The 9,723-nt window shown below is 39.6% G+C and overlaps 1 protein-coding gene across 1 annotated transcript in view; it reads right to left on the reverse strand.

The window, feature by feature from the left end:
• BRIP1 (BRCA1 interacting DNA helicase 1) overlaps window positions 1-9,723 on the reverse strand; it is a 172,412-nt gene that overhangs the window by 17,909 nt on the left and 144,780 nt on the right. Inside the window, exon 17 of the mRNA XM_027767776.1 lies at window positions 6,165-6,277. Within this exon, the coding sequence (XP_027623577.1) occupies window positions 6,165-6,277 (113 nt within the window). The remainder of the gene's footprint in view (window positions 1-6,164; window positions 6,278-9,723) is intronic.

Genomic DNA, 9,723 nt, shown 5'->3' on the forward strand with positions numbered 1-9,723 from the left:
TTAAAATAATAATAAATTAAATTAAATTAATAATTCTTAAAAAAATAAAAAGGCTATTCTTTCATTTGTCTTAACATTCTCATGAAAATCAATTTACTATAAATATGGACTTGTTTACGAACCCTCAATTCTACCCATTGATATATATGTATGTATTTATGCCAGTACAACAGAGTCTTGATTATTGTGGCTTTGTATAAGTTGGTACAACTTTTTCTTTTTTTTTTTTTTGTGGTCTTACCTATTTTATCAAAATATTTTCTTCCAAAATAAGAGTTCTAATTCAAGATGCCCTTAAATGAAAAAAACAACAAACAAACCTAATATATCTTCTAAAAGAGTAAACTTATAAAATAATGTGGGCAGATTGCTAGGTATGCTTAGTGAACACAAAAGCAAGTTCACTGAAAAGAAAATTTGAAACATGACCAAAAATTTTATGAAAAATTATAAAGGGATTTTAGCTATTTCAAACATACCACAAAAGAAACTGGGCAGCTTGTGATAACACTCAGAAAAATGTCTTTTTCCATAAAGTGAACATGGAAATCATTTCCCTTGGCTCCTTCCAGTCCTACTTCACTGTGTTGAAGAGATGTTGAGTTCTTCCAGATTTTTGGTTAGGTGGGTGGTTTCCAAACTAACTGGACTTTCCAGGTTAGTAGCTCCTGCAAAGGCTTTTCCTATCACTGAATTCATGACTTTTTTAATTTTGAAAATGATCTTAGTCAGTTCATGTTTCACATGCTTCATTCATGGAACCAGTAAAGCTTTGAGAAGCACAATATCCCCAATTGTGCACTGCTGAATGGCATTGGGAGCAAAGGAGGTTTTTCTCTTATTAAAATATCGAGTTGTTGGAAAAGTCATGACATAATTTTACATAGAAAAAAATACATGTTTTTTATTCACTTGGTATATACCTAAGAGTGAAGATGCTTTTTCTATGTAAAAATATGTCATGACTTTTCTAACAAACACTAGTTTAATAAATAGGGATCAAGAAGCCTGGTCACTCTCACTTAGCAATTTTTTGCATTATCTGAATCACCTTCCCCCACAATCCATTTGGTTGGACAGATGAATGAGCTACTGAGATTATGTGGCTTTGGTCACCTCCAGCTCAATCATGCAATGGCATAACTATGCTTTCTTCCAAAGCTCTTTTGGCTATTTTGGGTTCCTTGTATTTCCATAGTAATTTCAAGATCAGCCTCTCAATTTATGCCAGAAAGCTAGCTAGGATTTTTACTGGTTTTGCATTGAATTTGTTAATCAATATGGGGCACTGTTGATGTCTTAAAAGTTTTTTAATCCATGAACATGAAAGTCTTTCCACTAATTTAGAATTTTCTTTCAGCAATATCTGCAGTTTTTAGTGTTACAGATCTTTCACCTCCTTAAATCTACTCCCAAGTACTTTATTCTTCATGAAGCAAGAAATCACCCCCTAGAGGGGATGGCCACACTGCAATCCCTTCTCTATTTGCCTCTCAGGATTTTGGGCACACATGTACATGCACCCAGGGTGAGTTTCAGCCACTGGGTCCAAGACTTGAACCTGGTAGTCAACCTGGTGGGAGTCCAACACCTTAATCACTATGCCTCCTGCCGAGGTTTTTATTTTTTTAATAGAATTTTCTTAGCTTCAGTTTTGGATTTTTTAAAAATGCAGTCAAGGGACCAGCAGTTAGAGTAATGGCTATGTCACTGGACTCCCACATAGTCAACCGTGGTTTGAGTCCCGGACCTGGTGGCTTAAACTCAAGCTGGGTATGTGTGCGTGCGTGCCCAAGATCCCCAGAGGAGAATGGAGAAGGGATTGTGGCATGGCCATGCCCCCTGGGGGGTGATTTCTTGCTTTCTGTCTCTTCGTTTCTCTCTGTCTGGCGAGCACACATGCCCTATTATATATTTAAATTTCTTCCATGAGAGAGAAAGAGACAGAGAGACAGAGCTGCCCCCAATAGGGTCTTCATGCCATAATCCAGCTGGCCTGGGTACATGGTGCTTCGTGGGCTCAGGAAGGTCCCAGAATACAAACCCAGGATCTTTCCCATATGATTTAGTTGCACTGCTGCTGTTCTACCACCTGATTCTAATTCTGACTATTTAAGAGGAAGGCAGCTGACCCCCATGGTCTAGTGGATAAGAGAGAACAAATCCACATGGCCAACCACATGGCTTGAGACCCAACCCCAGTGGCTTGAAAAACATGCTGGGAATTGGTGTGTGCATGCCCTAAATCCCAGCGGGATGAAGAAATGAAGGAGAAGGGATTGCAGCAAGATCATATCTCATTGCAGGGTGTTTTCTCTTTCTCTCTCTTGAATGTGTACAACCTCTGGCAATAAAAAAGAAAGGAAGGAAGGAAGGACGGAAGAGAAGGAGGAAAAATGAAACGGAGAGAAAGAAAGAAAAATATGAATAAAAGAAAGAAGGGAGAAAAAAAAGCCACTAAAACAATGTTTGGCAGCTCTGTATGTTTGGTTAGGCCTACAGGCTGGGATGATTTACCATAGGGTAATTTGGTAGGAATATGGCCACTTTGTGGGCACTTTTCATGGGATAATCAGTTTCCCTAGAGGAGAACACCATACATTTCTGCCTGAGAGATGTAAGGCTCATTGTTAGTCTACTTGAAATAGAAGAAAAAGGAAACTGAGGGACCAGCAGTTAGCGTAATGGCTATGTCGCTAGACGCCCACATAGTCAACCGTGGTTCGAGTCCCGGACCCGGTGGCTTAAACTCACGCCGGGCGCGTGTGTGTGCAGGTCCATGATCCCAAGAGGAGAATGGAGGAGAAGGGATTGCGGTGTGGCTATCCCCCCTGGGGGGTGATTTCTCGCTTTCTATCTCTCTGTCTCTGTCGGTCTGGCGAGCACATGCGCCCTATAGCAAAAAACAAAACAAACAAACAAACAAAAAACCTCTCAAAAAAAAAAACAAAAAGAAAAAGGAAACTGAGTTCTCACGTTCAATAGGTAGAACCCCATATATAATACATATGTATTAACTCTTATTTTTCATACATCCTTAGCTGTGTCTGGTGTTGAAGAACACAGGTTCTCTAGTTTAACCTTTCCAGAAGTCAATCTTAGCAGCAAAAGAGAAGGTTAAACTGTTTCTCATACTTATTTGCAACCAATCCTCTAGTTTTTAACCTTACTTTCACTATTATTTCAGAGAGTCTCAAGGCCTAAGCTTTTCAATGCATGAATCTGTAGGTTCTTCTTCGCTTTTTATCACTACAGATTTAAATTTTAGCTTTATCTTGATTTCTAAGTTATTCAGCCATTTAACTGTTTTCCAACAATGAAAATTTGTTGACATCTCTTGCATGCCATTGTCTCCTCTCTCTTTATAACTTTGTAGGTTTGACATTTTTATATCTTTACTGCCATGGGATTTTGAGGAGGCAAGACTAACATAAATGATCAACTTCTTCATAAAGATTTTAAAAACCTAAATTCCAGGGACCAGCAGTTAGCATAATGGCTATGTCGCTGGACTCCCATGTAGTCAACCACGGTTCGAGTCCGTCACCCAGTGGCTTAAACTCACTCCAGGCACATGTGCATGCATGCACAAGATCCTGAGAGGATAATAGAGGAGAAGGGATTGCGGTGTGGCCATCCCCCCTGAGGGGTGATTTCTCGCTTTCTGTCTCTCTGTCTCTATCTTTCTGGCGAGTGCACATGCCCTATAGCAAAAACCTCTCCAAAAAAGGGAAAAAAAATTAAAAAAAAAAAAACTAAATTCCACATGACCTTTTCTGACATTAAAGTAACCTATAGTTTCCAAGACAAGAGGCCATAGCATTGAGCATGAAAGGAAGAAGATGATAGTTAATATTACAGAAAAGTGCTGATAATCAATGGACAGTCAGGGTGCTACTATGTTTTGGTTCTACTTTGATTTGTATTTAAAGAGCCCTAAGGTAGAAAGGTATTTAAGTTAACAAAACATTTGGGAGAAAAAGGTTTAACTTTTCTTTTTCTGACTGTTTTCATATTGCTTTGCTCAAATGAATTATGCCCACTTGAGACAAAGATTATGCTTTTAGTAAAGCAGACTAGCTAGGAAACTTATTTTACAACTATAACGTAGATGCAAAACCATCTGGTATATTTCCAAAGGCTGCTATTATATTTCATGGCCTTAAAATACTTCATATACTCTAATAGTCCCATGAGGGCTTTAAAAGGGGGACAAAAGAAAGATAACATGGGGCCAGCCCATTGTGTGGTAGCTATGGCTACTGGATCCTACATGGCCAATTGCACAGTTCAAGTTCCAAACCCAGTGGCTTGAAAAACATGACTGGTACATGTGTGCATGCCCAAAGTCCCAAAAGAAAAGAGAGGTGGAGCAGACAGGATTGTGGCAGGACCATTCCCCATGTGAGTGAGAGAGTAGGGTTCTTTTTCATTTTCTCTGTCTCTCTCCAGAGAGTGCATTACTAAGGTATAAATAATTCTAGCTGGAGAAATACAAAAGGTCCTCATAAAGGACATGATGTTCAACCATTGATTGCTTAAATTTGCTGGTTAAATTGCATGGTAACTTATGTGCCAAGGCAGAGAGTAATGAAAAGATATTGTATATTCTTTTCATCATATATATTATATATATATATTCTGGCAAAATTTTAAAAGATACACACACACACACACACACACACACACACACACCGTCAAAGAATTTCTACATATAGAAGAGTAACTCAGAATATTATGAGTTTTATAAAATGATGTAAAACATTTGCTTGATTTTAATTTTTATTGGTTGGGGCCAGCATTTGGCATGGTGGTTAAGGCACTAGACTCCCATGTGGCTGACTGTGGCTCAAGTCTTGAACCTAGTAGCTTAAAAATCATAACAAGCACATTTGCATGCATACCCAAAATCCCAAGAGAAGAATGAAGGAGAAGGAACTATGATATGGCCATTCCCCCCAAGGGGTGATTTCTCACTTTCCTTCTGTCTCTGTCTCTCTACCTAGTGAGTGCATGCACCCTTATGGAAAAAAAAATCTTTTAAAAAATTTATTGATTTTTTTTTTTTTGGAGAGGTTTTTCACTATAGGGCGCGTGCGCTCGCCAGACAGACAGAGAGAGACATAGAGACAGAAAGCGAGAAATCACTCCCCTGGGGGGATGGTCACGCCGCAATCCCTTCTCCTCCATTCTCCTCTCTGGATCTTGGGCACGTACACACACGCGCCCAGTGTGAGTTTTAAGCCACCGGGTCCGGGACGCGAACCGCGGTTGACTACGTGGGAGTCCAGCGACATAGCCATTACACTAACTGCTGGTTCCCTATTAATTTATTTTTAAAAGGATTTGTCCCTTTGTAACACACTACTACTTGTTGATATTATTTCAACAAAATCAATAAAATAATAGCTATACTTTCTATTTTAAAAAATAAAATATGAAAATTATAAAATTATGTATCTATAATATAAATAAATGACTTTATGATATCCTAGAAGAGCATGTTTTGAAGCTCTAGAAACTCTCCAAACAATGTTGTATAATGGAGAAAGTACTGAACCTCACATTTTTTACTAATTCAACTATTGGTTGCTAAGCATTTATGTCATAAGCTGAGACATGGTTGCTGAAAATGCAAAAATGTATAACCCATGTTCAGGGAAGGAAAAAAATATATAATCAGACTATTACAATACAATGAGATATATGTAGTAATAGATAATATACGAATGCGATGGGTTTACTAAGGTATAAATAATTCTAGTTGGAGAAATACAAAAGGTCCTCATAATAGACACGATGTTCAACCACTGATTGCTTAAATTTGCCGGTTAAATTGCATGGTAACTTGTGTGCCAAGGCAGAGAGTAATAAAAAGATATGGTATATTTAGAAATATAATACTGAGATGTTTATGCTTAATTGTGAGGAATTTGGTGGATAAAGGTAATGTATAAGGATGAAAAAACAGACCTTATGGTTTTAGAAATGGGCAAATGAAACTGTAAAGCATCATTTAGTAGTTATGTGATCTTAGACAAGTAATTTAATGCCTTACAATCAGTTTAAACACAAAACACACATACACACACACACACACATATATATATATATATTCATAGATAGTATTACAGTAACATTTTATTAAATTTCATTTCACTTACCTACCTAGGGCCTGGTTTAAGGCCCTGTATGCTTGAATTTCATACCACTGACGGCCAGGTAAAAGACCTCTCAATTTTGAATGATGGTCATTGTACTGTCGCTTTAGTTCAACCTAATAATTTAAAAATACAGTTTATAATTAAAGTTTATATTAAAAAATCACATTAGCTTCTAACATTTTGAATACAATTTGTATAGAAAGATTTTATTTTGTTTTTCAGAGCTGATATTTTTATCAAAGTTTTTTTTTTTTTTTCCAGTTTTTGCTATAGGGTGCATGAGTTCCCAGAGAGAGGAAAAGTAAGAAATCCCCCCCAGGGGGTATGACCACACCATAATTCCTTCTCCCCCCTTCTCTCCTTGGGATTTTGCACATACATGCACATGCACCAGACATGATTTTCTAACCAGTGGGTCCAGGATGTGAACCACAGTAGGCCATGTGGGAATCCAGCCATCTTAACCACCATACCACCTACTGGCTCTCTGAATTTTATTTTTAAAAAGTGTTTTGGTGTGGAAAACTTTGCCTATACAGAAAGAATTGTTTAATGTTTCTCCCTCACACAACTGTCAATATTTTGTCCATCTTCTCTAATCTTTTCCATGTTTTCTTGTGTATATATTAGGAAGAAGGAGCACTGAAGCTCAGCCTAGGTGGCAGAGTTCATAGAATACTGGGACAGCAGATGGCATAATGGTTACATCGCTGGGCTCCCACATTGTTGACTGCATTTCAAGTCCCAGACCTGGGGGCTTAAAACTCACACTGGGCGTGTGCCTGTAAGTGCCCAAAATCCTGAGAGGAGAAAGGAAGAGGAAGGATTGCGGTGTGGTCATTTCTCTTGAAGAAGTGATTTCTCACTTTCTGTCTCTCTCTCTGTCTCTCCAGCAAGCACATATGCCCTATAGCAAAAATCTCTCTAGAAAGAAAGAAAGGAAGGAAGGAAGGAAGGAAGGAAGGAAGGAAGGAAGGAAGGAAGGAAGGAAGAAAAAAAGAAAGAAAGAAAGAAAGAAAGAAAGAAAGAAAGAAAGAAAGAAAGAAAGAAAGAAAAATAACTAGAATACTAGTCTACAATGCTGAAAGCCACATGCCTGACCACGGGTTTGGAGCCCTGGGTAAGCCTGGAAACATAAGAGGCACACACAAGTATGCTAAAATCCTGAGGAGCTGGAAGACTGAGGAAATGGGACACTCTCTTTCTCTCTTACTCTCATGCTTCTCTCTCTCTTGTGCACACGCACTTTCTATCAGGAAATTAAAAAAAAAAAAAAGGGAAGAAGGATCATTGGGGTATCTGCCAGTTGTACAGGGTGATATGTAAGTTGGTACCACTTAAATCTATCAGATATAAATTTACATATATTTTGAGTTAGAAGGGTTCTTATAAAATGCTTGAATAATTCTTTCTAGAATGGGGATTCAAGTTCAAGTCCATGTTATCACTAGAAGACTGAAAGATAGGCTTCTCGAACTTGTGAAAACTTTGTGCTTGATTTGTGCCCTTGTATTTCTGAGGATAGAGTTTGTGGCTTTTTAGAAAATTGTCACAAAGGTCCTGATGTCTGAAAATATAAGAATCACTACTTTACAACATACTCACCAATAAACTTATCTCTATATACTGAACTGGTAGGTTTTTTTAAACTGGATAAAATTATTACAATTTTTTTTGAAACTGTACAATAAAGAATGATTCTCTGGTTAGATACTGAAACATGCCAGCACAATACTGACACAAGACATAATTAACAGAAAACAAATCCAGAATAGTTTGAATGGTTATACTGAATGGTTATACAAGCTGGATCCCACATGGCTGACCAAGGTTTGAGTCTTGGACCCATCAGCTTAAAAAACACAGGGCGGGAATCGGGGGAAGGATACTAGCGGATGGCGTAATGGTTACGTTGCAATTGACTACTGTTTGAGACGTGGATCCAGCAGCTTAAGATTCATGTTGGGCACATGAGTGTGCATGCCCAAAATCCTGAGAGGGGTACAGAAGAGAAGGAATTGCAGTGTGGCCATCCTTCTTGGGGGGTGATTTCTCGTTTTCTGTCTGTCTTTCTAGTGAGTGCATGCACCCTACAGCAAAATCTCTCTCAAAAACAAAACAAAACAAGACAAAACAATAAAACACACTGGGAACATGTGTATGTGTGCCCCAAATCCTGATAGGATGAAGAAATGGAGAAGGGATTTTGGTGTGACTATACCCTTTAGCAATTAAAAAAATAAATAAATAAAAACAAAACCAGCGTGGAATCTGCAAACATACCATTGCTTATTTGGCACATAATAAAGGTGGAACTTCGAATTAGTGAGGAATAGGTAAACTATTAAAAACATAGAAAAAGAAAACACTAGGAACAGCAAGGAAAAGAGGAGAAATCTCTGAGGCACAGAAACCCAGCTGGGGATATAGAGAAGAAGATAAAGAACCAGGCTGGGAGAGATCAAGAGCACAGGAGAACTCCACACTATGGGAAGGAGGTAAATGAAATTTCCTTAGCACTTCCCAGCCCCACCTCAAATGCCTATATTCCCAGATGTAGGAGAGTCTCAAAGTCATCAAATCATGAACCCAGTGTAGGAAGCTTCCCGGATTCCTTACTCAGAAAAAGAACACATGCTGGACACACAACCCTCTCCTAACTAACACCTTGAGACCCAAGCTCTAATGGCATAGCACTGTTTTGGAAGTAGAGTCAATCAAAGTACTCCTGTCCTGGGGGTTGGTAAATCTTGCATCTCCATATCCCTGAGTCACTGCTGCCATCCCAGCATGTCCATGCAAAGGGTTTCAGCTAAGCATAGTTGAAAACCAGTGATCCAGCAGTGATCCCACACCTGTGTCCTCATAGCACCTTCACTCAGGGGAGCAAATGGTACAATATAATGGAGAGGATGCCCCTGAGATATATGAGGACTCAATGCAGGTGCCCCCAGAGACTGATACTGATCACCTCTCCTCTGAAAAGACTATGGTCTCCAGACACACTCCACCAGAGCCTGAGGACTTCAGACACATGTCCCCCAGAGAATGAGGCTTCCAGACACCTCCCTCCCACAGACTCAATACTCCTGACCTCCATCTTCTCAGCTGCAGCTGCCACCACCAGCCCCATCCACTTGTCCAGCTGGGTTTCCCAATGTGGACTCCTAGAGTTGGTGAAGCCAGCAGACCCACACCCACAGGATCCCTTTGGTCCCACCCATTCACCTGATTATGCTTCCTCACACTTCATGGGCACCCAGAATCGGTGGACCTGGTGGACTCATCCCCACAGGACCTGCACAACTGTTCATTTACCCAGTGGCTTCCAAACCCTTTGCATGCTCCACCTAGGCTTGATGATGTAACTTGTGTGCAACAGCAGTGCCATCCAGGTACTTCAACTGGAGGAGTCCAGATACCTTCTGCAGGGCATGAGAATACCGGCTGCCTCCCACATGCCTGCTTCCACCAACGCAACAGGTAACTCTCTATACTCTTTTGTGGTGGTGCCCTGTATGCCACGCCTATCCCATCAAGTCTTGAAAACACTGACCCA

Source organism: Tupaia chinensis, unplaced genomic scaffold (genome assembly GCF_000334495.1).
Source record: "Tupaia chinensis unplaced genomic scaffold, TupChi_1.0 Scaffold144642_1, whole genome shotgun sequence".
NCBI classification, from domain to species: Eukaryota; Metazoa; Chordata; class Mammalia; order Scandentia; family Tupaiidae; genus Tupaia; species Tupaia belangeri.